Below are 27,998 nucleotides of genomic sequence, written 5' to 3'. Positions count from 1 at the left end.
TGGGTGTGTGTGTAGGTGCGTGTTTGTGTAGGTGCGTGTTTGTGTCGGTCCATGTGTGTGTAGGTGTGTGTGTATAGGCACGTGTGTGTAGGTCCGTGTGTATGTAGGTTCGTGTGTGTGTACAGGCATGTGTGTGTGTGTGTGTCGGTGCACGTGTCACTCGCTGGCGATGCGACCCTTCTCCGCCTCTATCCTCCGCCGCAGGTCCTGGAACTTGGGCCTCTTCTGTGGGTCCAGGCTCCAGCAGTCGCGCATCAGCTGATAGACGATGGACGGGCACTGCTCGGGGGCGTCCATCCGATAGCCCTTCTCCACGTGGGACACCACGTCCTTCAGGGGCTGCACCACCGCGACAACCACCACCACCACTATCGGTACCACCATCGCCATCGTTGGTGCCAACGGCGTGACCAATGCCATCGCTATGTGGCTGCTGCTTTCAATTTCCACTCGATGATGAGCGAACTTGTTGCGTTATCATTTGTGGCCAGGTCACTACTGAAAGAGTTTTTTATAGTTTACCGTAGTTTAGTTTACCAGCACCACAGTCAGCACTGATTCCAGTATTGCCTCTGGTCATTGGCCCCATCAGTTTAACCGTTGGGCACCTTCAGTTTCACCATTTGGCACCATCGGTTTGGCACCATTACCTGTTGGCACTACTAACACCATGACCACCGACACCAACACTACCGTCATCACGACAATTGGCACCACCACCATCAGCACCACAACCAACACCAACACCACCGTTTACCACAAGCGCAATCAAAACAACCACTTCCAATACCACAGTCACCACCAATGACAATCGCCACACACAGGTGGGTAGGTAGGGGTGGTGAGGTGGGGCACTCACCACACGGGGGTAGGGCACGCGTCCGAACGAGTAGACCTCCCACAGCAGGACGCCGTAGCTCCACACGTCCGACTGTGATGTGAAGGCCTGCGTGGCACACGCAGCGGCACAGAGACAAACACCCCCCGTGTAACTTTTAACAGGCTATTGGGGCAAGTGCTATTAGCGAACACCTATGAAGGCCAGTATGGCACACGAGGGCGTGGGTTGCCAGTACCACGCCCAGCCACCTTTGTCTCTCCGGTGCTGATATTTACACATCGTACCAGTTACTAATTTTTAGGGGAGACGCAGGACATCTTCTAATAATTGTCACTGGTGTTGGTCGTCAGCAGGAATCAAACTCGGCAGCATGCTAACCACTACACCACTGCTCACACACGGGTACACACTGGCACGCACACACATTGGTACACACAGCGGCACACACCGATCTACAAAGTGGTACACACACTGGTACACACCAACACACACACAATGAAACGGCCAATGGCACAAACACCGATGCGCACAATCGCACAATCATTTATACAAACAGGCACACGCACCTGTACGCACACCGGTACACACACCACCACATGCTCGTGTGCTTGCCTGTACGGCTGTACCACCAACACATGCGTGTGTGCAGCTGCCCGCGTGGCTGTGTCACGAGATGAGATTGCGTGGTTGTGCGGGGCGCGTGCGGCCACTCCTACGTTGTGCCGCAGCGCCTCCGGGGCGGTCCACTTGACGGGCAGCTTGCTGCTGTCGACGGTGGCGGTCGCCTGCTCCTTGGCCAGGCCGAAGTCGCTCACTTTGGCGATGCTGTCGTCCGACACGAGCACGTTCCGTGCCGCCAGGTCGCGGTGCACGAAGCGCCGCGACTCCAGGTACTCCATGCCCTCGCACACGTCGCTGGGACACGCCGATACGCGCGCACACACACAAAGATCCCTTGTGTAGCCTTAACAGACTTTTGGGGCAAGTGCCGTTCACAAGCAGCATTCATGAAGGCCGGCACGGGACACGAGGGGGTGGGTGGCCAGCACCACACCCGGCCGCCTTTGTCTCCCTAGTTGCGATGTTTACACACCGCACCAGGAACTCATTTGAGGCCGAGTCGACCTAGGGGAGGCTCAGGAGTGGTTCAAATATTTGCCACTTATTCGTCGTGAGCAGGAAACGAACTCGGGTTGCTGGGTTTGTAGTGCAGCTCGCTAACCGCTGCACCACCGCCCCCACATGCGCACAGAGACACGCTCACACAACACATGGACATCATCATTCACACAAAGATCCCCCATGTAACCTACATGGGCCTTAGAGGCAGGAGCTATTAGCAAGCACCTATCAAGGTCAAAATGGCACAGAAGGGGGTGGGTGCCCAGCACCAGTGCTGATGGTTTACACACTACACCAGGTAATCATATGAGGCCTTGTCAACCTAGGTGAGGCCCGGGACCGGTTTAGATATTCGTCACAGATGTTGGCCGCGAGCGGGAATCGAACTCGGGTCGCCGGGTTCAGAGGGCAGTGTGCTAACCACTGCGCGGCAGCTTCCTCCGCGGGACACACCGAGTTGCCAACACAACAAGACGTGCACAGAGATGGCCGGCGTGGGGGTGGCCACCCACCCCCTTCAGAGGTGCTAATCACATACAGCACTTGCCCCAACACAGCCTGCTAAGGCTATACAGTGGATCTTTGTCTTTGTGTATGTGTGCATATGCACATGCATGTGTATGCATGTGTGTGCGTGTATGTGTGCGTGTGCATGCGTGTATGCATGTGCGCACATGTGTGCATGCATGTGCGCACATGCATGTGTGCGTGTGCGTGTGCTCCAAGTGATCAGTTTGGTCTCCATGTCGTGGCCCCTGGCGATGCCCGGCCCCACGCCCTCGTGTAACATGCCGACCTTCAGACGTGCTGAAGACGATGGCGATACGCGTGCGAGTGTGTGAGTGGGAGTGTACGAGAGTGTGCGAGTGAGTGTGAGTGAGTGTGTGCGAGTCAGTGTGTGTGAGTAAGCGTGTGTGTGGGGAGCGGTGGTGTAGCGGTTAGCGTGCTGCGCTATGAACGTAGCGACCTGGGTTCGATTCCCGCTCACGGCCAACACCGGTGACGATTATCTGAACTGGTCCTGAGCCTCCCCTAGGTCGACTCAGCCTCAAATGAGTACCTGGTACCTGGTGTGGTGTGTAAACATCGCCAATGGGGAGACAAAGGCGGCCGGGTGTAGTGTTGGCCACCCACCCCTTGTGTGCCATGTCGGCCTTAATAGGTGTTCGCTAACAGCACTTGCCCCAACAGTCTGTTAAGGCTATACGGGGAATCTTTGTCTTTGGTGTTATGGTCGCTTGGCTGTTGTAGGTTTACTCGTTAATGCTCTGCTTGATGACCCCCACCCCCTCTCATTATGCCCCCCTGCCCCACTCCGAGTATGCGAGTGTGTGTGTGTGCGAGCGAGTGACAGTGTGTGAGTGAGAATGTGTGAGTGTGAGAGTGTGTGAGAGTGTTTGCGAGTGTGTGTGCGAGTGTGTGTGAGAGTGTGAGTGTGTGTGCGAGAGTGTGTGCGAGTGCGAGAGTGTGTGCGAGTGTGTACGAGTGTGTATGTGAGCGTGATAGTGTATGAGAGTGTGTGCGAGTGTGTGAGAGTGTGTGCGAGTGCGTGCGAGTGTGTGCGAGTGTGTGCGAGTGTGTGTGAGAGCGTGTGTGTGCGAGTGTGTGTGCGAGTGTGTGCGAGTGTGTGTACGAGTGTGTGTGCGAGTGTGTGTGCGAGCGTGTGAGTGTGAGAGTGTGTGTGCGAGTGTGTGTGCGAGTGTGTGTGCGAGTGTGTGTGCGAGTGTGTGTGAGAGTGTGTGAGAGTGTGTGCGAGTGTGTGTGTGAGTGTGAGAGTGTGTGTGAGTGTGAGAGTGTGTGCGAGTGTGAGAGTGTGTGCGAGTGTGAGAGAGTGTGTGAGTGTGTGTGCGAGTGTGTGTGTGTGTGTGAGAGTGTGAGAGTGTGTGCGAGTGTGTGAGTGTGTGCGAGTGTGTGAGAGTGTGTGTGAGAGTGTGAGAGTGTGTGTGAGAGTGTGTGTGCGAGTGTGTGCGAGTGTGTGTGAGAGTGTGAGAGTGTGTGCGAGTGTGTGAGTGTGTGCGAGTGTGTGTGAGAGTGTGAGAGTGTGTGTGAGTGTGTGTGTGAGTGTGTGTGTGAGTGTGTGTGTGAGTGTGTGTGCGAGTGTGTGTGAGAGTGTGTGAGTGTGTGTGTGAGTGTGTGTGTGAGTGTGTGTGCGAGTGTGTGTGCGAGTGTGTGTGCGAGTGTGTGTGAGAGTGTGTGAGTGTGCGAGTGGCAGCGCTCACAGGGAGAACTGGATGAGGTCTCTCTGCGTGATGACCGAGCGACCCCCGCGATCTCAGGTAGTCCACGAGGCTGCCCTGCAACCACGACACCGGTCACCGACAACAACACGGTCCCCACTCTCTCCTTGAAACACAGCTGCTGAGCACAAGCCCAAAACATAAAACCGCCAGCAACAAACAGCTCCATCAAAGTTGCAAAAGATGAGAGATGATATTAATAATAAAGACGTGGCGCCGCACAGCGGTCGCTCACTCTCGTAGAGAGAGTGGACGACTCGGAGGCGCGAGGAGGAGCGGCAGGTCAGCGGGAAGGCAGCAGCAGCAGCAGCCGCCACTCGGTGCCCAAGCTCTGCGGCCCTCTATGTATCTGAAGGTGTCATCGGCCAATTAATGATGAGTGTGGGAGGAAATTGGAGCACTTGGAGAAAACCCACACGTTCGAAGAGGCAACGCTCTATTCCGCACAGAGGGGACAGGTTGAGCTAAGATTGTCTTGCACGGCCTTCTCCTGGCGAGTCGGGGTTCGGCTCCTCCTCTACGCTCGCGGGAAGGGAGTTTGCGCAGCATCTGTGCGTGATCCACCAACCCTCGCTGCTGCCTCCACATAGCACTGGATCACGGGCTGCCACGTGCAGCAGCGGAGCCTCCACCGCCTGGCTACCACGTCTCCTGAATTGAGGGAGGTTATCGCTGTGAGAGCGTGCGGGGGGGGGGGGGTAAAAGAGGCGATGAGAGGGGGGGGGGGACACTCTAGAAAGGGTTTTGTGAACCCGTCTGTGCGGGAAGGGTTTCCACCAGGCTCTCCTCCCGTACAAAGCCAAGCGCCCATTAAAGTTACTGGCCAAACATCCCAACGTAGGACCCCCTCGTGAGAACGAGTCTCGAGACTCCCTGAGGCCTTCCTGGGAGAATGATGTTGTTTTTTGGTTGTTGTTGTTGTTGTTCACGGACCTTGCCCATGAACTCGGTGACGATGTAGAGGTAGTCACCCATCACCACGCCCAGCAGCTGCACCAGGTTCTTGTGCCGGATCTCACTGCAGGGGTGGGGGGCGGGGAGGCACCAAAGGCAGGGGCAAAGATGCTCCCGTGTAGGCTTTACAGACTGTTGGGGCAAGTGTGTAGCCTTTTCTGCGTTAGTAGTATCTGTAGCCCCGTCGTTGTTAGGATAGCGTCTCTCCCAATCGCCGAGGAGGAACCGCAGGCGAGCGGAAAGGCAGCAGCAGTAGCCACCCGGTGAGGAGTCGGCACCACCAACAATTAACTAAGCTCTGTGGTCCTCGAAACATTAAGATATTGTCAGCCAAATTAACGAGTGTTGAAACACGTGGGAGGAAACCAGAGAATCCGCCAACCCTGGCCTCCACAGCGCTGGACTTAAGGACACGTGTGCCATACCCTGCCCGGAAAGTCACCGGTGCGGTGCGTGTAGCCAAAATGAGCACTGGAGAGACAAAGGCGGCTGTGTGCGGCGCTGACCATAGCCACTCCCTCGAGCGCTGTGCCAGCCTTCACGGGTGCTCGCAAACAGCACTTGACCCCAGCAGCCTGTGTGGGCTACACGGGAGACCTTTGTGCGCGTGTGCGTGTGAGTGCGCGAGTGCGCGAGTGCGTGAGTGTACGTGCGTGAGTATGCGTACGTCATGACGGCTGCCTCTGCGAGGAATGCCTGCGCCGTGGCATCGCTCTTGATGATCTTGACGGCCACGCGGTTGCCACGGTAGCAGCCCTCGTGTACGTCTGTCTCACACACCCGCGCACACACAAGCACGCACACCTGTAGAGACGGAGACAAAGATCCCCCGTATAACCTACCCAGACTGTTGCAGTAAGTGCTGTTGACGAACACCTATGAAGGGCGGCACGGCACACGATGGGTTGGCATGACCAGCACCATGCCTGACCGCCATGGTCTCCGAGTCGACCTGGGGGGAGGCCCAGCAGCTATTCAGATACGAGCGGGAATCGAACTCGGGTCCACCGGGTACGGAGCGCTACATAACCGCTCCCCACTCTCTCATACACACAAAGACACACACAGGCATGCATACAGGCATGCTCACACGCAGGCACGCAAGCACTCGGGTGGAGCACACTGGAGAGACTGTGCTGCTGCCGAGGACCCCGCACCCCGAGCCGGGCGAGTCAAAGGTCACGCAGACCCACAATGGGCCCTGTCTGATGAATCAATCGCTCACTGATGAGCCAACGCTGGCGCTCGCGACCCGGAGGGCCCCTCCCACTCCTCCCCCTCATCCCCCAGAGCCAGGCGGAAATGGGGGGCAACTTCCCTGCCCCCCACCAAAACCCACGGGTGTGAGCGTGTGTTACCTCCAAACTCGCCCTTCCCCACGGAGTTGCCCAAGTTCAGCTCATGCACGTCAATCACCCAGCCGCCTGCGTGTGTGCGTGTTTATGCGTGTGTGTGTGCATGTGGGTGTGTGTGCATGTGTGTGTGTATTTATGCGTGTGTGTCAGTGTGCGAGTGGATTGTGTTCATGCATGTGTGATTACGTGCATGTGTATATGTGTGTGCGTGTGTAATTTTCAGTGTGCATGTGTGTGTATATGCATGAGAAAGACAAGCACACAAAATAAAGACGCATCAATAGTAAAAAAATAAATCAAGTTAAATTCACGTTAAGCAGGCACCATACCACAGCCCCTGGGAAACCACAACCCTACCTCCACACTCTCCTGCCTCTCTCATCTCACTTCCCTCCACACACTCTCCGCTCCAGCAACCAACGCTCTTCTCTTCAAGACCCCAGTGAACCTGGGCACAGTGGGAGGTCGCTCATTCTCCTCTGCTGTCCCCATGGAAGGGAGTCTGCAACTCCCTTCCATGCTGTCCACTACTTAGTCTCGCTTCCTCTTCCCCCTCTTTGACCGACTGCCTCCCTTTAGATCTTCAAAATACACAGAGACCAGTACTCTCACACAGAGACCTGCGCCCCTTTCTCTCCATGAAGTAAGCACCCCCACTGCGTCTGTGTGCAAACCGCCACCTAGCGCTGTACATTGGGACCTTCGGATAAAATGCTGCCCCGTACAAATGTATTTCTAAAATTATTATTATTAATCGCAACACGTCCAGCGGAACCGAGCGGGCTCGGTGATCGCAGCGAGCCAGGCGAGAGACGCCCGCCCGAACCCTGTCGAACGAGCTTGCCTGCCCAAGAGCCCGAGAGGAGGAGGCTCCTGGCGCCAAGGCAGATGGCGAGAGAGGTGCCCCTCCCCGCACCTCCACCCCGCCCGCCCCCTGCCATGCGTCACTCACCCTTGGAGAAAACCTCCTGAGCGGCGATGGCGCCCTCGATGGGCTTGGGCTTGATGAGCCGCGTACACAACCCGTCCTCCTCCTGCGTGTAATGCTGGGACACGCGCACAGTCACAGGCACAGTCACACGCACAGTCACACACGCAGTCGCACGCACAGCCACACCCACAGTCACACATAGTCACACGCACAGATCCCATGTGTAGCCGTAGAGACACCGGCAAACACACAGGCATGATCACACGAAGATAAAGATTTCCCATATAGCCTTCAACACACTGTAGGGACCAGTGCTGTTAGCAAGCACCTATGAAGTGGTTGGTGGCTAACACCACACCTGCCCACCTTTGTCTTTGAAGTGCTTAATGTGGTGTATGTTTATGCCAGGTACTCCGATTTAAAGCCAAGTCCACTTAATAGAAGCCCCGGAATGGTTCAGATTATCATGACTGTTATTGGTCATATTGCGGGAAATAAACTCGGATTCATAACACAGTGCGCTAACCACTGCGCCACCGCTCCCCACACACAATGACAGGGATCCCATGTGTATCCTTACAAACACCAGACGAAAATACCCCTTATAGCCTTTAAAAGACTTGCGGGGAAAAGGTGGACGTGCAAGTGGCGGTTACATCATAACAGTGAATGTGCCAGGCTAAGTGCACCTTGAGGCCATGTGAAGCGTGGAAGGCTCGTTGACAAACACAGCCACACACGCCAGGGTGCGCTCACGCACGCACAAGGACGCGCAGAGATGATCACGCAACCACGCCCAAGTGAAGCAGCCTCTCCAGACTCATATTTATTTCATATTTAACCCAAGCAATGAGGCTTATGAGACCAGAAATGGACATTGCGCAAAACATCTTCCGTTTAATACTTCTATATTATATTTCTCTTTTAAGGCCAAGGTGACATTGACGAATGTGTCGATTTGACGAATGCGTGGCTTGTGCAAGCACAACTTATAAACGTACATTCCACGTTTTAGTTTTGGGCCAGACTGCTGGCGTAGATGTGAGAACCATGGGCCATGCGGTGGCTCGTGGGGACAGGGTGACCCCACGAAAGCTCAACTACAAACACACGAGTAGCACACACACCGCACACACACAGCAACGACAACCCCCATTCGCAACTAAGTGGTGGTGACGTCAGCACGACGCTTGTGCCAGGCTATGGGCACTTTAAGGCCACGTGAAGTGTCAAACGTCCGCTGGCAGGAGGTCACGGGACAGACCCATGTGCCATGGGTTGACTGACTGAGATGACTGGCAGATGCACCACCTGTGCCCCCTACTGTGCCAACTTGCTGTGCTTTAGCTGCCCGGCACTGTGCTCGTTGTTGTGAGCGTTGCTCCTCTGCCCTTCGTTGTTGCTGGAGAGCGACTGCCTCCAACTGCCCAGTAGCAGCGTCCTTCACGAACCTCTTTCACAGAGGCCGATCTTGACACCGCTGGTACCAGGCATTGACAAGTCCACTCAGCTATATATCCTCTGGTACCACCTTATTCAATCTCTTCTCTAGCCCGTGCTGTGCCTGTTTAGCCTCCTCTATCCGGCTGAACAAAAGTTGATTAGGTATGCGGTGGCTGGGCATGCGGGCTACATGACACAGCGAACGCTGCCTTGCCTGCCGGAAGAGATCACCTATGGGACTGTGTCCAGATCTGTCAAGGATTTGTAAACTCTTCACACAATCCAGCTTTGTTAAACCAAGGATGGATCATAGGCAGGCCAGCCTAAATGTGTCTAACCGACGAAGATTTTCCACGTTTTTCAAGCATAGAGAAGGAAGAGCACAACCGCCCGAGAAGACCCGAAACTTCGTGTGAAGCGACAGACCAGGTAGCTTCTACACACACAGCACACACACACAAGCAGCACACATACCGCATGCACATCACACCCACCACACAAAGATCCCCCCCGTGTAGCCTTAACAGACTGTAAGAGCAAGTTCTGTTAGCGAGCACCTATGAAGACTGGCACGGGACACAGCGTGGTCACCAACACGCCCTGCCATCTTTGTCTCCCTCGTGGCAATGTTTACAAAAACGGTTTTGGCTGTGAGCGGGAATTCAACTCGGGTCGCTGGGTTCATAGCGCAGCACGCTACACCACCGCTCTCCACCACTCGCACACCACACAGCACACACGGTCACCACGCGAAGTTCACAGCACACATGCCCAGCAAAGCACACACAGTCACTACGAGCAGCACTCAGCCAGCAACTGAATCCCTGCCACAGACTCTTCTCCCTTCCCAGCACCCACTGAGTCCGGCCACAGTGAACCACTGAGTGCTATAACCATGACAACGGTGAAAAGCCGCACTTATGAGTGACACAAATGGACACACACACATACACACGCGCACACACACACACTCACGTGCACACTCAAAGACAAAGATACCCCCCATAGCCTGAACATAATGTTTGGGCAAGTGCTGTTAGCGTGTAGCACCTTTGAAGACCAGCATGTCACACGAGAGTGTGGGTGGCCAACACCTTGCCCCGCCGCCTTGGTCTCCCTAGTGGCGATGTACTTGTTTGAAGCCGAGTTGGCTTGGGGCTGATCGTCAATGGTGTTGGCCTTGAGCGGGAATCGAACTCTGGTCACTGGATTCGTAGAGCAGTTTGCTAACCGCTACACTGAACCACTGAGTGTCATTACCATGACAATGGTGAAAATCCGCACTGTGTATAAGTGACACAAATGCACACACGCACACATACGCGCACACACACACGCGCACACACGGGGCTTTGTGCGAGCGTCTTTGCAAGGCTTAGATAGCCGTGAGGAGAAGATGCGGCGGTGGCGGTCTCTACCGTTTATCTAAAAACCTGAGCGCAGAAAACCCTCTCGTGGGGCGTGGGGCGCAATGCGTGGACGCCCCCCCCCTTCCGCCCCCAGAACCATTACGAGCCCGGCGAGCGATGAAGAATCGGCCGCCCAGGATCGTGGGGGCCCCTTTCCTCTCCCACAATGCATTGCCGACGTCACGGAAACTCGCGCCGTTCGTGTGGCCCGAGCCAAAGGACGTTCGCCAAACCACACACTCGCTTCGTCTGAGAAAGGCCCCGCTGATTGCGACAGCCGGTGCCATCGCGGGCCAAGCAAGGCCGCATGTGTTAGCACGCCGCAGTGACGGAGGAAGTTCGCGGTTTCTCTTCTACAATTTGTATTTCTGTTGCAAAAAACAGGAACTCGTCCGCATTTAGATCCCGAGTTACACCCACGCGCTCCGCTTTAAATGTGAACTGTACACCTGACCCGCACTGTACGTGAACTTCCATGAGAAAGCAACCTTTGACATTTCGGAGGCAACGACCAAAGGTCAGGGGGTGACTGACGAGGACGCCGTGTCCCTCCCGTCGTGTACGGTGGGCTCAGGGAGAAGCGGGTAGGCCAGTGATCACCATGGAGATAAAACACCGAGAGGGGGGGGGTAAGGTTTACCCGATCCACCGCCCCCACACCGCACCACCTCTGCTGATGCCCCCCACGGTCTGAAACACCCATCCCCCGGTTAGCCGTGCTGTCAGCTCCCTGTCCCTGTTTAAGACCAGACTCAACAGGTTCCTATTTTTTCTCTGCCTTTGAATGACTGTGGACCCATAGACCCAGAGACCCATAGACTCACAACGCAGATCGATAGACTTACGCATAACCCCAAAGACTTATACAGAGACCCATAGACTCGCACAGAGACGTAGACTCACAGAGGCCGATGACCGACCAACCCTCTCTATAAGAGCGGTGCAGCGTTGACACTCGCGTCACACAGCAACAAGTTCCTGGGTTCCATTCCTGACCCGGGCGCCCTGTTTTCCTCCGGGTTCTCTGGTTTCCTCATCTCATAGCTAAAGCAATGTTGCTGGTTCTGGCCAAAGCATCCCAATGCTTAGAAATCACCTGCACATGACTCAATCCGGGATCACACGCAGCAGCAACATTGCTCCCTAATGCCGTGAAAACTTGGCATGACTCTTCTACAGAAGAGTCTTGAGACTCAGTGAGGCTTCCCGGGTAAAAGCACAATAATAAAACAATAAAGAATGAAACAAATGTGCCCTCTGTTGTTGCGTAGCGCGCTGTGTTGTAATCGCGTTGGGACGCTGTATAAGTCCATGTCGCTGTTGTAAAGCAGACTGTTACAGCTCCAGCGATATACACACATGCGCACACACACACACATCCACACTCATGAACAAACACAAATACATACATCAATGCAGATTCCCAATGCGGACTCGTCAAGGTGCGCACACACACAAAGACAAAGATCCCCCGTATAGCCTTAAGAAGACTGTTGGGGCAAGCGCTGTTCCCGAGCACCTATGAAGGCCGGCACGGCTCACAAAGGCGTGGTGCGGCCATCACCACTGCTTGGTGTCTTTGCCGAATGCTGACTTCACGCACCACACCAGGTACCCATTTCGTCCCGAGTTGACCCAGGCGCGAGCTAGGACCGGTTTAGATATTCTGTCACTGACGTAGGCCAAGAGCTGGAATTGAATTCAGGTCGCCAGGCTCATAGCAAGAATGCGCTAACCACTACACTATCGCTTCCCATCTGTGTTTGCCACCAGCATCATCATCACCACCATCACCACCACCATCATTATCATAACCACTGCGCCACCGCTCCTCATCAAACACACGTACGTACGCACGTACGCGTGCTCGTGCGCTCACCTCGACGAGCTGGATAAGGTTGTCGAAGTAGCTCTCCTCGTCGATGGTGAGCCGGCTCTCGCGGTAGATGATGCGGTAGTGCTCCACCTTGCCGCCGGCGCACACGCACAGCGTGTAGTCGCCCGGGTAGTTGGTGCTCTCACGCACCAGGAACATCCCGTCCTCCGGAGGGCACAGCAGCCGTTCCGCCTGCTCCCTCGGGATCTTCCCGTGGAACCACCTGCGGTGCACGCGCCCGCCACGATCACGCATCAAGCGAGAGGACGACCTTTCAACCTGCATAGAATTCTGAACCTGGGACCAGAAGACTACGAATATCATACGATCCCTCCCCTCCCTGCTTCCCACGGTTCCCTGGTGGGCAGCGTGTTTACCGCCGCCGCTTGTTTGTTGAGGATCGCTGTTCGAATCCGGCTGGCTGCCCTGGTTAATACTGCGGTGCATATGTTAATCGCAACAGTGCCACATGCCGTTTGCTTCACTCACAGTGAACGTTGAAGATCGTTTGCATGAGTCGGCCATTGCGTGCCGGCGTCACGGTAACCAATTTCAAAATATGACACTGAAAATTACTCATCTGGGTTCTACCATCATGTGGAGAGAAGACTGGCAGAAATCTGAACTGTAAACAGCGTAAACATCTCAACACGTAGGTTATCGCAGGCAGTATTACGATTCAGTGTATCACGGGGCCTAAGCCGAATATCAATTAAGATCGGTATAATTAAACCATCGGCACGCCGTTTATAACTGGTAGGCCTCACGTGGCTGCGGGCCGCATCGAGCCTCCGTGGGCCCCGAGTTTCCCCACCACCCCCGACACCTCTATGAGATCAAACCACCGCGCCGGGCCCCAACCGGATCGGCCGAGACTCTGCCACCCGAACCAAAAACACCTGCTCAGTGACCAGCAACCGGGCTGACCTCCAGCCCCCTGCCCTGCCGCCCCCAGCTTCACCAGATCGGATGGGACGGGCTCAATACGGGCACTCACGGCATCATGCTGAGCTTGCCGTCGGTCTTGACGGCCTCGCGTTTCTGCACGTAATTGGCAGGAATGAAGCCCTCGCGGCCATCTTTGTTGCGAGCCTGGTACCAGTTCCTGTCCTGTGCGTTCACATGCACACACACACGCACGCACGCACACACGCACACACGCACACACACGCACGCACACGTGCACGCACACACACACACACACACGCACACACGCACGCACACACGCACGCACACACGCACGCACACACGCACGCGCGCACACACGCACACACGGGGTCGGGGTCAGGGGGGGTTCACGTGTGCGTGAGCGTGCGCGTTCACACACTCGGAAAAACATCACGCACGCACACACGGGGTCGGGGGGTTCACGCGTGCGTGAGCGTGCGCATTCACACACTCGGAAACACATCACGCACGCGCGCGTTTCTCTGTGCGGTCACGCACGCGCGTGCACACCGAGAGGTTCACTCGTGCGTGTGGGAGCGGAAGAGGAGCACGCACACAAAGATGGACGCAATCACGACGATTGATCGGGGAACCCTGGGCTACGCGAGGCACTCGGGTGAGGTGGCGGGGTGCGGGGGTGAGGTGGTGATGTTGCGAGTTGATGAGACTGTGGCATGGTGAGGTGGTGATGCTATGAGTTGGTGAGGCAGTGGAGTGGTGAAACTGTAATGCGGTGAGACTGTAAGGGTGTGAGGCAGTAGCGTGGTGAGGTGGTGAGGTGGTGAGGTGGTGAGGCGGTGAGGCGGTGAGCCCATATGCCTTGTTGTCGGAGACGATGGTGAGCACATCGCCCTTGTTGAAGGAGAGGTCGTCGTTAGCCGTGCCGTGGTAGTTGTAACGAGCCACACAGTGGGTCCCGGGGGCCCAGGTCTGGGGACACAGCAGATGTTGAGGGAGTGCTGGAGAACCACAAGGCACCGACGAGGGGCCTCGAGTGGTCTCGTGCCACCCCGTGAATGACCTTGTGCGTGTGACCTCATGTACACGTGACCACGTGTGTGCGTGTGACCCTGTGACCCCAAGCGTGGCCCCTCATGCGACCCCGTGCGTGGTGGCCTTGCATTGTGACATTACCTCGTGGTCCGTCATCACGACTCCCGGCTCAGGGGCTCTCCCCGATCATCCGATCTGCGGAGGGGAAGGCGGAAGGGGGGGGCAGCAGAAGGAAAACAGGGAACGCACGGGGAGAAGGAGCAGGATGCGGCGAAGATTTAGAAATCCGCGAAAGTTCATTACGCACGACCGCAAATACTGACAGGGATGCCGCTTCCTCGCCGACACACCGGCTGCTGGTTCTAGGAAAAACTGTGCCGGGGTAGCTCCTCTCAGCGACACCACAGCCACCCACTTGGTATGGAGGTAGGGGGCAGGAGTCCTGGATTCTTGGTAGGGGGCAGGGTGTTCTAGAAGAAGAGTCCCGGTAAGGATGACGAATCTTGTACGGGTGAGGAGCTTGGGTCAGGGGTGAGGAGCCCCGGTTAGGGGGTGAAATATGAGCGCACGGCAGAGGGAGATTGAGCAGCAGTTCCTGAGCGGCACCGCTGCTCGCGGGGAAAGCGTGGGACACGCTCGGGCAATCGTGACACGGCCAACAGGAAACACCCGACGTTGAAAAGGGAGCAGCAGATATTCATCTGTCGATCTGCGAGTGCCGTGCTCCCTGGCTGCCACGGAAACATGGGAACCAGCGATAGCAGGCGGGTAGGGCGAGCAGGGAGGGAGGGAACCGGGGAAGGAAATTGAGGCTCGGTCGTCAGAAACCCCCGAGAAGGGAACCCTAGTGTTTGTGGCCACAGGGGTGGCAAGTGGCGGCATCAGTTGGTAAAGGCCCTGCCACCCAAACCAAAACCTCAGCACCCACCCTGCTACCCTCTTGCTAGTTGGGGGGGGGGGGGCAAGAAAGCAGGGCTCGACGTTATAATTCCAAGAGTAATGGCACGGCACCTAGAGATGGCAACGCTTGTGCATTGGCGGCGCGTGCCAAAGCAGCCGAGCCAATCGACACGCAGGAAACACCCCGCCGCGATTACCACCACCGCTGCAACAGCAGCAGCAGCGAGCACGACGGACGGGCAAGCGAGCACACGTTACTGAGAAGCGACCGTTTTAGCACAGAGACATCGTGCCCGCAGGTGTGCTGACAAATAAAACGGAACAAACGTTGGAGAGCGTGCAAAAGAAGCGTGGAGGGGTGCAATGATTTGAATTGCACCGCGAGGCAGAAAAGGAACACATCACACTGAGAATAAAAAAGGGTACGTGGCTTGGGCAGGACAGATCGATAGATGGGACGAGACTCCTGATGGAATGGGCAGCCGCAGGTGGGAACGCGTCCAGGAGGACGACCCGTGTGGAGATGGTGCCAAGAGATTAGATTGGCTCATGTACAGCAGATAACCGGCAGCACCGGGCCATGAGGAATGGTCAGGGCGTGGTGAGGCCTTCATCCAGCAGTGGATAATGACTGATCGTGATGTTGACAACATCACGCTTTGTATAAATGCAGCACAGAAAACCCACTCTGTTCACGGTGGCGGTGTCGCAGGGGTGAAACGAGTGCGCCGATGGGTGCCCCCCACCCAACGACGACTCATCCGTGTCCCTGCTGCTTATTCGGGTTGCGCCGCCCGTTCTTGTTCGGCACGACGTCCGACGTTTCGCTCCACATGCCGACAAGAGAAGACGGCTCACGGCTCCCCGGTTCCCGGCACCGAGGATGCTCCCAGCGCGCGGAGCGGAATGACGGGCAACGTGCCGAACGACAATGCGGGCGGCGCAACCCCACAAACACAGCAGAGAGAGCCGTGTGGCACAACCCCACAAACACAGCAGAGAGAGCCGTGTGGCACAACCCCACAAACACAGCAGAGAGAGCCGTGTGGCACAACCCCACAAACACAGCAGAGAGAGCCGTGTGGCACAACCCCACAAACACAGCACAGAGAGCCGTGTGGCACAACCCCACAAACACAGTGGAGAGAGCCGTGTGGCACAACCCCACAAACACAGTGGAGAGAGCCGTGTGGCACAACCCCACAAACACAGTGGAGAGAGCCGTGTGGCACAACCCCACAAACACAGCGGAGAGAGCCGTGTGACACAACCCCACAAACACAGCGGAGAGAGCCGTGTGGCACAACCCCACAAACACAGCGGAGAGAGCCGTGTGACACCACCCCACAAACACAGCGGAGAGAGCCGTGTGACACAACCCCACAAACACAGCGGAGAGAGCCGTGTGACACAACCCCACAAACACAGCACAGAGAGCCGTGTGGCACAACCCCACAAACACAGCACAGAGAGCCGTGTGACACAACCCCACAAACACAGCGGAGAGAGCCGTGTGGCACAACCCCACAAACACAGTGGAGAGAGCCGTGTGACACCACCCCACAAACACAGCAGAGAGAGCCGTGTGACACAACCCCACAAACACAGTGGAGAGAGCCGTGTGACACCACCCCACAAACACAGCAGAGAGAGCCGTGTGACACAACCCCACACACACAGCAGAGAGAGCCGTGTGACACAACCCCACAAACACAGCAGAGAGAGCCGTGTGACACCACCCCACAAACACAGCAGAGAGAGCCGTGTGACACCACCCCACAAACACAGCACAGAGAGCCGTGTGACACCACCCCACAAACACAGCAGAGAGAGCCGTGTGACACCACCCCACAAACACAGCAGAGAGAGCCGTGTGGCACAACCCCACAAACACAGCACAGAGAGCCGTGTGCACACCCACAAACACAGCACAGAGAGCCGTGTGGCACACCCCACAAACACAGCACAGAGAGCCGTGTGGCACAACCCCACAAACACAGCAGAGAGAGCCGTGTGACACAACCCCACAAACACAGCACAGAGAGCCGTGTGACACCACCCCACAAACACAGCAGAGAGAGCCGTGTGACACCACCCCACAAACACAGCAGAGAGAGCCGTGTGGCACAACCCCACAAACACAGCAGAGAGAGCCGTGTGACACACCCCACAAACACAGCAGAGAGAGCCGTGTGGCACAACCCCACAAACACAGCAGAGAGAGCCGTGTGGCACAACCCCACAAACACAGCAGAGAGAGCCGTGTGGCACAACCCCACAACACAGCAGAGAGAGCCGTGTGACACCACCCCACAAACACAGCGGAGAGAGCCGTGTGACACAACCCCACAAACACAGTAGAGAGAGCCGTGTGACACAACCCCACAAACACAGCAGAGAGAGCCGTGTGACACAACCCCACAAACACAGCAGAGAGAGCCGTGTGACACAACCCCACAAACACAGCAGAGAGAGCCGTGTGACACCACCCCACAAACACAGCGGAGAGAGCCGTGTGACACAACCCCACAAACACAGTAGAGAGAGCCGTGTGGCACAACCCCACAAACACAGCAGAGAGAGCCGTGTGGCACAACCCCACAAACACAGCAGAGAGAGCCGTGTGACACAACCCCACAAACACAGCGGAGAGAGCCGTGTGGCACAACCCCACAAACACAGCAGAGAGAGCCGTGTGGCACAACCCCACAAACACAGTAGAGAGAGCCGTGTGACACCACCCCACAAACACAGCACAGAGAGCCGTGTGGCACAACCCCACAAACACAGCAGAGAGAGCCGTGTGGCACAACCCCACAAACACAGCAGAGAGAGCCGTGTGGCACAACCCCACAAACACAGTAGAGAGAGCCGTGTGACACCACCCCACAAACACAGCACAGAGAGCCGTGTGGCACAACCCCACAAACACAGCAGAGAGAGCCGTGTGGCACAACCCCACAAACACAGCGGAGAGAGCCGTGTGGCACAACCCCACAAACACAGTGGAGAGAGCCGTGTGACACAACCCCACAAACACAGTGGAGAGAGCCGTGTGACACCACCCCACAAACACAGCGGAGAGAGCCGTGTGGCACAACCCCACAAACACAGCGGAGAGAGCCGTGTGGCACAACCCCACAAACACAGCAAAGAGAGCCGTGTGACACAACCCCACAAACACAGCAGAGAGAGCCGTGTGACACAACCCCACAAACACAGCGGAGAGAGCCGTGTGACACAACCCCACAAACACAGCAGAGAGAGCCGTGTGACACAACCCCACAAACACAGCACAGAGAGCCGTGTGACACAACCCCACAAACACAACACAGAGAGCCGTGTGACACAACCCCACAAACACAGCAGAGAGAGCCGTGTGACACAACCCCACAAACACAGCAGAGAGAGCCGTGTGGCACAACCCCACAAACACAGCGGAGAGAGCCGTGTGACACCACCCCACAAACACAGCAGAGAGAGCCGTGTGACACAACCCCACAAACACAGCAGAGAGAGCCGTGTGGCACAACCCCACAAACACAGCGGAGAGAGCCGTGTGACACCACCCCACAAACACAGCAGAGAGAGCCGTGTGGCACAACCCCACAAACACAGCAGAGAGAGCCGTGTGGCACAACCCCACAAACACAGCGGAGAGAGCCGTGTGGCACAACCCCACAAACACAGCAGAGAGAGCCGTGTGACACAACCCCACAAACACAGCAGAGAGAGCCGTGTGGCACAACCCCACAAACACAGCGGAGAGAGCCGTGTGACACCACCCCACAAACACAGCAGAGAGAGCCGTGTGACACCACCCCACAAACACAGCGGAGAGAGCCGTGTGACACAACCCCACAAACACAGCAGAGAGAGCCGTGTGGCACAACCCCACAAACACAGCGGAGAGAGCCGTGTGGCACAACCCCACAAACACAGCAGAGAGAGCCGTGTGACACAACCCCACAAACACAGCAGAGAGAGCCGTGTGGCACAACCCCACAAACACAGCAGAGAGAGCCGTGTGGCACAACCCCACAAACACAGCGGAGAGAGCCGTGTGGCACAACCCCACAACCACAGCAGAGAGAGCCGTGTGACACAACCCCACAAACACAGCACAGAGAGCCGTGTGGCACAACCCCACAAACACAGCAGAGAGAGCCGTGTGGCACAACCCCACAAACACAGCGGAGAGAGCCGTGTGACACCACCCCACAAACACAGCAGAGAGAGCCGTGTGACACCACCCCACAAACACAGCGGAGAGAGCCGTGTGGCACAACCCCACAAACACAGTGGAGAGAGCCGTGTGGCACAACCCCACAAACACAGCGGAGAGAGCCGTGTGACACCACCCCACAAACACAGCAGAGAGAGCCGTGTGACACCACCCCACAAACACAGTGGAGAGAGCCGTGTGACACCACCCCACAAACACAGCAGAGAGAGCCGTGTGGCACAACCCCACAAACACAGCAGAGAGAGCCGTGTGACACAACCCCACAAACACAGCAGAGAGAGCCGTGTGACACAACCCCACAAACACAGCAGAGAGAGCCGTGTGGCACAACCCCACAAACACAGCGGAGAGAGCCGTGTGGCACAACCCCACAAACACAGCAGAGAGAGCCGTGTGACACAACCCCACAAACACAGTGGAGAGAGCCGTGTGGCACAACCCCACAAACACAGCAGAGAGAGCCGTGTGGCACAACCCCACAAACACAGCAGAGAGAGCCGTGTGACACCACCCCACAAACACAGTAGAGAGAGCCGTGTGACACCACCCCACAAACACAGCAGAGAGAGCCGTGTGACACAACCCGACAGCAGCCGTGTTACCCACCCACAACACAGCAGAGAGAGCCGTGTGGCACAACCCCACAAACACAGCGGAGAGAGCCGTTGACACAACCCCCAAAACACAGCAGAGAGAGCCGTGTGGCACAACCCACAAACACAGCGGAGAGAGCCGTGTGACACAACCCCACAAAACACAGCAGAGAGAGCCGTGTGACACCACCCCACAAACACAGCAGAGAGAGCCGTGTGACACAACCCCACAAACACACAGCAAGAGAGCCGTGTGGCACAACCCCACAAACACAGCAGAGAGAGCCGTGTGGCACAACCCCACAACACAGCAGAGAGAGCCGTGTGACACAACCCCACAAACACAGCAGAGAGAGCCGTGTGACACCACCCCACAAACACAGCAGAGAGAGCCGTGTGACACCACCCCACAAAACACAGCGGAGAGAGCCGTGTTGGCACAACCCCACAAACACAGCAGAGAGAGCCTGTGACACCACAGAGCCGTGTGACACCACCCCACAAACACAGCGGAGAGAGCCGTGTGGCACAACCCCACAAACACAGCAGAGAGAGCCGTGTGACACCACCCCACAAACACAGCAGAGAGAGCCGTGTGACACCACCCCACAAACACAGCAGAGAGAGCCGTGTGGCACAACCCCACAAACACAGCAGAGAGAGCCGTGTGACACCACCCCACAAACACAGCAGAGAGAGCCGTGTGGCACAACCCCACAAACACAGCAGAGAGAGCCGTGTGGCACAACCCCACAAACACAGCAGAGAGAGCCGTGTGACACCACCCCACAAACACAGCAGAGAGAGCCGTGTGACACCACCCCACAAACACAGCGGAGAGAGCCGTGTGGCACAACCCCACAAACACAGCAGAGAGAGCCGTGTGACACCACCCCACAAACACAGCAGAGAGAGCCGTGTGGCACAACCCCACAAACACAGCAGAGAGAGCCGTGTGACACCACCCCACAAACACAGCAGAGAGAGCCGTGTGACACCACCCCACAAACACAGCAGAGAGAGCCGTGTGGCACAACCCCACAAACACAGCAGAGAGAGCCGTGTGACACCACCCCACAAACACAGCGGAGAGAGCCGTGTGACACCACCCCACAAACACAGCAGAGAGAGCCGTGTGGCACAACCGTTAAAACACCCACGCGGCGGCGTCACGACTCGCACCAGAGCCGTGTCTGTGCTTGGGAACTTCACCCACCACAGGTGGACGCTTGCGCAGTTTTGGTGCCGCAACAAATTCCGCTTCCGAGTTTCCGCTCTAGCGCTGGCTGGGGGATGTTGCACTATTTTAGGCTGAGGCTGTTGTGGTGGGAAGGGGGGGGATGAGGGATATGCAGCTGTGCGGCTCGCTTGGGCAGCCGAGAACCCCTCCGTGCCCCCACCCCAGTTCCCCTAATTTGTCCACTCCCTGCGACCCCGTTTCGCCCTATCCCTACAACCTCGCCTTGACAGTCCACACTGCTGGGGGACGATGGCAAAAATATCTTTAAATGAATCAATCAGTCTCCCGAGACCACAAGCCGCTATCTTTAGGACTTCCTTCTATCCGGGGGACCAGAGAAGTCCCTGAGATTGTCACGAAAAGCATAACAAGGGATAGTGGTCAGACTGTTGTAACGCTCAGACGATAGCAGGAATCTTACTCGAGCTCTTTACACAAATTAACGATAACGAAAATAAACGCAATGATGAGATAATAAGTCATTGTCAAGTTCAGGCTGAGCTCCTTCCATTCTCTTCTGCCTACAACAAATCGACTCTATAAATACATTTGCACTACAGTTTCTGTACAGCCCATTGTATTGTACTGTACCGACTCGCATTTAGACCCATACAAAACACAAAGACCCATAGACTCCAAAAAGACCAGTAATACTCACATACGGACCTATAGGGACCCATAGACTCACATAGGGGCCAATGAGTGAGTGCTTCCATTTAAATATGCTCCCCATTTCTGTACGGCGTCTTGAGATGCTGTCTCTTTGCAAATACAGTGTGTCGTGTCAAGTGATTTGTAGGGCTCTGCATGGGACTGTGTTTTGATTGGTGCACAGTGGGATAAGGTTCCAGTTGGGAACTGGGATGTTAGGGTTTAGGGCTAAGGGTTGGGGTAAGGGCTGCGATTAGGGTTGGAGTTTAGGGTTTTAGATTGGGTTGGAGTTAATGTTGGGGTTAGGGTTTATTGCCAAGATTAAGGTTGGTCTAGGGCTAAGGCTGGGGTTATGGTTTAGATTTAGAACTGGGGTTATGGTTGGATGTTGGGGTTTAGAGTTGGGATTAACAACTAAGGGTTGGATTATGGTTTAGGGTGAAGAGTTTAGCGTGAGGAGTATAGGACTACTGATTGGCTGCAGCACTGTGTTCGATGACAGCGACGTTTTCCCCGCCGTGTGGTACCTCGTTTGAACGAAACGCGCCACGTCCTCCATCGCTCGCGCTGAGCCCTGGCCATGATGAACAGCCCCTCCATGACCCAGCTGCCTCTGGCTCAATTACGCTGCCCCCAGCGGAGATCCCAAATCAATAGGGCGCACGAGTTCCATTGTATTACTGCGTAACAGAGTTAGGAACGAGCGGGGATGGAGTGGAGCGCCCGCCTTCCCATCCCTCTCGTCCTCACGCACGGTGCAGTGTTGATCATCAATGCTCACACGCTTGTGTCTAGGTTGGCGTGTGAGCTTCAGGAGTAGCCCGGTGAATATCGTGGAGATTCAACGACTTGTATAGACACCCAGAGACTCGCATACAGATCCATAGACTCACACAGAGATTAACAGACTTACATAGAGACCCACAGATACACACACAATACATTTGAAGTGGCTCTGGCCAATGATCTAAGCGTGCAGTGGTGTTACATTGTGGTCCATGGTTTGAGCGATACACTGGCTCAAATAGAGATCCATAGACTTAAACGTTGAAAGTGAGCAGCGGTGTTACATTGTGGTCCATGGTTTGAGCGATACACTGGCTCAAATAGAGATCCATAGACTTAAACGTTGAAAGTGAGCAGCGGTGTTACTTTGTGGTCCATGGTTTGAGCGATACACTGGCTCAAATAGAGATCCATAGACTTAAACGTTGAAAGTGAGCAGCGGTGTTACATTGTGGTCCATGGTTTGAGCGATACACTGGCTCAAATAGAGATCCATAGACTTAAACGTTGAAAGTGAGCAGCGGTGTTACTTTGTGGTCCATGGTTTGAGCGATACACTGGCTCAAATAGAGATCCATAGACTTAAACGTTGAAAGTGAGCAGTGGTGTTACATTGTGGTCCATGGTTTGAGCGATACACTGGCTCAAATAGAGATCCATAGACTTAAACGTTGAAAGTGAGCAGTGGTGTTACATTGTGGTCCATGGTTTGAGCGATACACTGGCTCAAATAGAGATCCATAGACTTAAACGTTGAAAGTGAGCAGCGGTGTTACATTGTGGTCCATGGTTTGAGCGATACACTGGCTCAAATAGAGATCCATAGACTTAAACGTTGAAAGTGAGCAGCGGTGTTACTTTGTGGTCCATGGTTTGAGCGATACACTGGCTCAAATAGAGATCCATAGACTTAAACGTTGAAAGTGAGCAGCGGTGTTACATTGTGGTCCATGGTTTGAGCGATACACTGGCTCAAATAGAGATCCATAGACTTAAACGTTGAAAGTGAGCAGCGGTGTTACTTTGTGGTCCATGGTTTGAGCGATACACTGGCTCAAATAGAGATCCATAGACTTAAACGTTGAAAGTGAGCAGTGGTGTTACATTGTGGTCCATGGTTTGAGCGATACACTGGCTCAAATAGAGATCCATAGACTTAAACGTTGAAAGTGAGCAGTGGTGTTACATTGTGGTCCATGGTTTGAGCGATACACTGGCTCAAATAGAGATCCATAGACTTAAACGTTGAAAGTGAGCAGCGGTGTTACTTTGTGGTCCATGGTTTGAGCGATACACTGGCTCAAATAGAGATCCAAAGACTTAAACGTTGAAAGTGAGCAGTGGTGTTACATTGTGGTCCATGGTTTGAGCGATACACTGGCTCAAATAGAGATCCATAGACTTAAACGTTGAAAGTGAGCAGTGGTGTTACATTGTGGTCCATGGTTTGAGCGATACACTGGCTCAAATAGAGATCCATAGACTTAAACGTTGAAAGTGAGCAGTGGTGTTACATTGTGGTCCACGGTTTGAGATTGGTGACAGCAGCCGCACTCTGGGCTATTCTTGATTGTCTACTTTTGCAGAAGATAGCAGCATCTGTCAATCTCTCTCTCAGGGATATCAACAGCAGGGACTTGCCCCTGGGCAGGCTTAGTCCCAGCTGGGGCAGGGTTGTGATCGAGGCGAGTGGAGTTAAGGCAGGAGTCAGAAATCAAAATAACAAGAAGTGCCCTCTTTTTCTAATTCGGTAAAAAACTCAGTATTTCAAGAGCCGCAATGCAACGTGAATACGGGACGGCGGCCCTTTATAAATAACGTCACGAAGCAGTCCTTAAAGAGCCGCATGCGGCTTCGGAGCCGCAGGTTGCTGACCACCGAATTCGGAGCTCGTGTTCGGGCAGGACAGAGCAGTGGTGCGGTCTGTATCCCAACCAGAATTAATCAGTCCCATGTTATTGCTCTGCGAGTAAACACTGGGGCTGACAGGGGCCATCTCATCCTATTATATGCAGACAAGAGTAGAACGGGAGCTAACCGCAAAGAGTCAGATCACGTCTGGTAGGGCAGTGAAGGGAGGAACGGAGCAGGTTTGAAAAGGTTAGGGCATGGTGCAGAAGAGGTATGTAGGATCAGGTAGAGTAAGGTTGGCCAGTTGGCTTCGAGTTTAGTTAAGAGTGAGGGCGAGATGAAGGTGGGTTATTATTGAGGACTGGCCTGGGTGGGGGATGATTGCAAGAAAGGTTTTCCACCTGTCTGGGAAGTGACTCCTGTATTCTGGTGGCAGGAACGGATTTGCATCGAGATCTGCTACCACCAGTCTTGTGTTGAACTGTATTAACAGTTTATTGCGCAGTTTTGATAATAGACCAAGTGCTGACTGAGAATCATATTCGGGGTTGGTTTGTGGAACAGACGCCAGCCTTATAGTAGGCCCAGGTGGAGTTGAGGTATGGGCTGGTGTGCGTGGGTCAGCATAGGGCCAGGTCGGGTAGGGTGTTGTTCGATAGAGAGTGGTTGAGTAGGGAGTGGTTGAGTAGGGAGTGGTTGAGTAGGGAGTGGTTGAGTAGGGAGTGGTTGGGTAGAGAGTGGTTGGGTAGGGAGTGGTTGGGTAGGGAGTGGTTGGGTAGGGAGTGGTTGAGTAGGGAGTGGTTGCGTAGGGAGTGGTTGAGTAGGGAGTGGTTGGGTAGGGAGTGGTTGGGTAGGGAGTGGTTGAGTAGGGAGTGGTTGAGTAGGGAGTGGTTGAGTAGGGAGTGGTTGGGTAGAGAGTGGTTGGGTAGGGAGTGGTTGAGTAGGGAGTGGTTGGGTAGAGAGTGGTTGGGTAGGGAGTGGTTGGGTAGGGAGTGGTTGAGTAGGGAGTAGTTGGGTAGAGAGTGGTTGGGTAGGGAGTGGTTGGGTAGGGAGTGGTTGAGTAGGGAGTGGTTGAGTAGGGAGTGGTTGGGTAGAGAGTGGTTGGGTAGGAAGTGGTTGAGTAGGGAGTGGTTGAGTAGGGAGTGGTTGGGTAGGGGGTGTTTGGATAGGGAGTGGTTGAGTAGGAAGTGGTTGAGTAGGGAGTGGTTGAGTAGGGAGTGGTTGGGTAGGGAGTGGTTGAGTAGGGAGTGGTTGGGTAGGGAGTGGTTGGGTAGGGAGTGGTTGGGTAGGGAGTGGTTGAGTAGGGAGTGGTTGAGTAGGGAGTGGTTGAGTAGAGAGTGGTTGGGTAGGGAGTGGTTGGGTAGGGAGTGGTTGAGTAGGGAGTGGTTGAGTAGGGAGTGGTTGAGTAGGGAGTGGTTGGGTAGGGAGTGGTTGGGTAGAAAGTGGTTGGGTAGAGAGTGGTTGAGTAGGATGTGGTTGAGTAGGATGTGGTTGAGTAGGGAGTGGTTGAGTAGGGAGTGGTTGAGTAGGGAGTGGTTGAGTAGGGAGTGGTTGAGTAGGGAGTGGTTGGGTAGGGAGTGGTTGAGTAGGGAGTGGTTGAGTAGGATGCGGTAGAGTAGAGAGTGGTTGAGTAGGGTGTGATTGGGTAAGGTGTAGTTGTGTTGAGTAGGGAGTGGTTGAGTAGGGTGTGGTAGAGTTGGGAGTGGTTGGGTAGGATGTAGTTGAGTAGGATCTGGTTGAGTAGGATGTGGTAGAGTAGGGAGTGGTTGGGTAGGGTGTGATTGGTTAAGGTGTAGTTGTGTTGGGTAGGGTGTGGTTAGGTAAGGCAGGGAGGGCTCGGGTAATGAGAGCTGAGGGTTGTATTGGGTGAGGGCTGTCTGGGTGAGGGTTGTACTGGGTGAGGGTTGTACTGGGTGAGGGTTGTACTGGGTGAGGGTGTACTGGGTGAGGGTTGTACTGGGTGAGGGCTGTCTGGGTGAGGGTTGTACTGGGTGAGGGCTGTCTGGGTGAGGGTTGTACTGGGTGAGGGTTGTACTGGGTGAGGGTTGTACTGGGTGAGGGTTGTACTGGGTGAGGGTTGTACTGGGTGAGGGCTGTCTGGGTGAGGGTTGTACTGGGTGAGGGCTGTCTGGGTGAGGGTTGTACTGGGTGAGGGCTGTCTGGGTGGGGGTTGTACTGGGTGAGGGTTGTACTGGGTGAGGGTGTACTGGGTGAGGGTTGTACTGGGTGAGGGTTGTACTGGGTGAGGGTTGCACCAGGTCAGCACGCGGCTGGTTGTGCAGGGACATCTCAGGGTCTGCAAACCTCTGATTGAGTCCAGGATACGATGATGGGACCGGGTCAGGCCGCCCGCACAGCTCCTCCAAACGAACCCCGGCCCACAGCCAAATTAGCGGTAATTATGGGAGCGGTGGACATTCCAAGCGCAGTCACAAACACTACAAACGCCACACGCACAGGGGCTGATCCCTGTCCGATTCCCTAAACAGGAAAACTGGACCCCTAAACAAGACCGCTCGACCCCGACTCACGACCGCAATCACCATGAACAGAATCGCTAAACTCCCCTAAGCGGGATCGCTGGACCCCCTGGACGGGACCCCTAACCCTTCCACAGGACCACTGTCATGCTTTCAGAGTCACCAGAGCCCTGGACGGGATCACGAGACCCCTAAAGGGGGTCCCCCGATCCTCCTCCTGCTCCGTTAAGTCTCGGGCGCCGCTACCAGAAGGCGTCACCCGACTCCAGTTCCCATCGTCCAGCAGCAGCTGGACCATCCACCGCTGGATGAAGCCCGGGCCACATCCACGTCTCGCGACCCGACCGCGTACCGTCGCTAGTAATCCACACAGGGAGTCGCGCACACGATCCGAATCCATCGCTCCGTCTCCTCCGTAGACGTCCACCCCCACCAGCGAGTACGAACCTTATATTTCTCACTTTAAAGCGAATCCGGCCCGAAGCAGAGCATCCCCTTCTCGTCGTAACCGGCGGCCACGACCACTCCACTGCTGGATGGAGTGCTCGCCTCTATTCGTGTTGCTTCTCGAGGGGGGCGGGGGCTGGGACGAAGCCTCTCGGCCGGCGAGAGGCGCCTCCATCCCCGCAGCGTCCCCAGGCAACGCGAGGCCTCGCACTAGGCCTAGGCCGCGGCGTCCCCCCACACCGCGCCCATTGTAAATAACGGGCGGCGCTTGTCACCATCGCCTCTCTCATCTCTCCCCACCTCGACACATCCCCTCTCCCCTCTCCTAGCCTCGTCCCCTAATCGCCTCAAGTCCCCTCACCTCGTCTCTCTCCACTCTGCTCGTCCTGCCTGTCGCCTCCTCTCGTCCCTCCTTATCCGGCCCCTCTCGTCTCTCCGCCGCGTCCTCTCCCGTCTGCTCACCTCCTCGTCGTGGTGCCACCACCACCACCTCCTCCTGCTGCTCCTGCCTCCTCCTCCTGCTGCTCCTGCCTCCTCCTCCTGCTGCTGCTGCTGCTCGCCGTGGCCTCACAGCGGGCCGCGCGCATGGGAGAGCATGAAGAAGGCGGAGAGGGGCGCGGGGCGGATGCTGCTGCTGTTGCCGTTTCCGCGTGAGAGACTGAGAGGGGAAACGGGGAGCGGCGACTCTGCCGCTC

General features: G+C 55.7%; 1 protein-coding gene across 1 annotated transcript; it reads right to left on the bottom strand.

Moving 5' to 3' along the window:
- Positions 1 to 10: 10 nt before the first annotated feature.
- Positions 11 to 27,998, bottom strand: LOC133343653 (tyrosine-protein kinase CSK-like). The gene is given in 14 exon segments (XM_061553366.1): positions 11 to 339; positions 860 to 946; positions 1,558 to 1,756; positions 4,183 to 4,226; positions 4,228 to 4,257; positions 5,134 to 5,218; positions 5,822 to 5,921; positions 6,513 to 6,578; positions 7,462 to 7,555; positions 12,172 to 12,391; positions 13,166 to 13,278; positions 13,936 to 14,046; positions 14,251 to 14,304; positions 27,766 to 27,998. Coding segments are annotated over 13 exon segments (1,347 nt in total). The 5' UTR covers positions 14,266 to 14,304; positions 27,766 to 27,998; the 3' UTR covers positions 11 to 156.

The sequence above is a fragment of the Lethenteron reissneri genome, chromosome 18 (genome assembly GCF_015708825.2).
Source record: "Lethenteron reissneri isolate LAM-NWPU_2019-01 chromosome 18, ASM1570882v1, whole genome shotgun sequence".
Taxonomy (NCBI): domain Eukaryota; kingdom Metazoa; phylum Chordata; class Hyperoartia; order Petromyzontiformes; family Petromyzontidae; genus Lethenteron; species Lethenteron reissneri.
The sequence above is the reverse complement of the archived record's forward strand: the minus strand, read 5'-3'. Positions and strand labels throughout refer to the sequence as shown.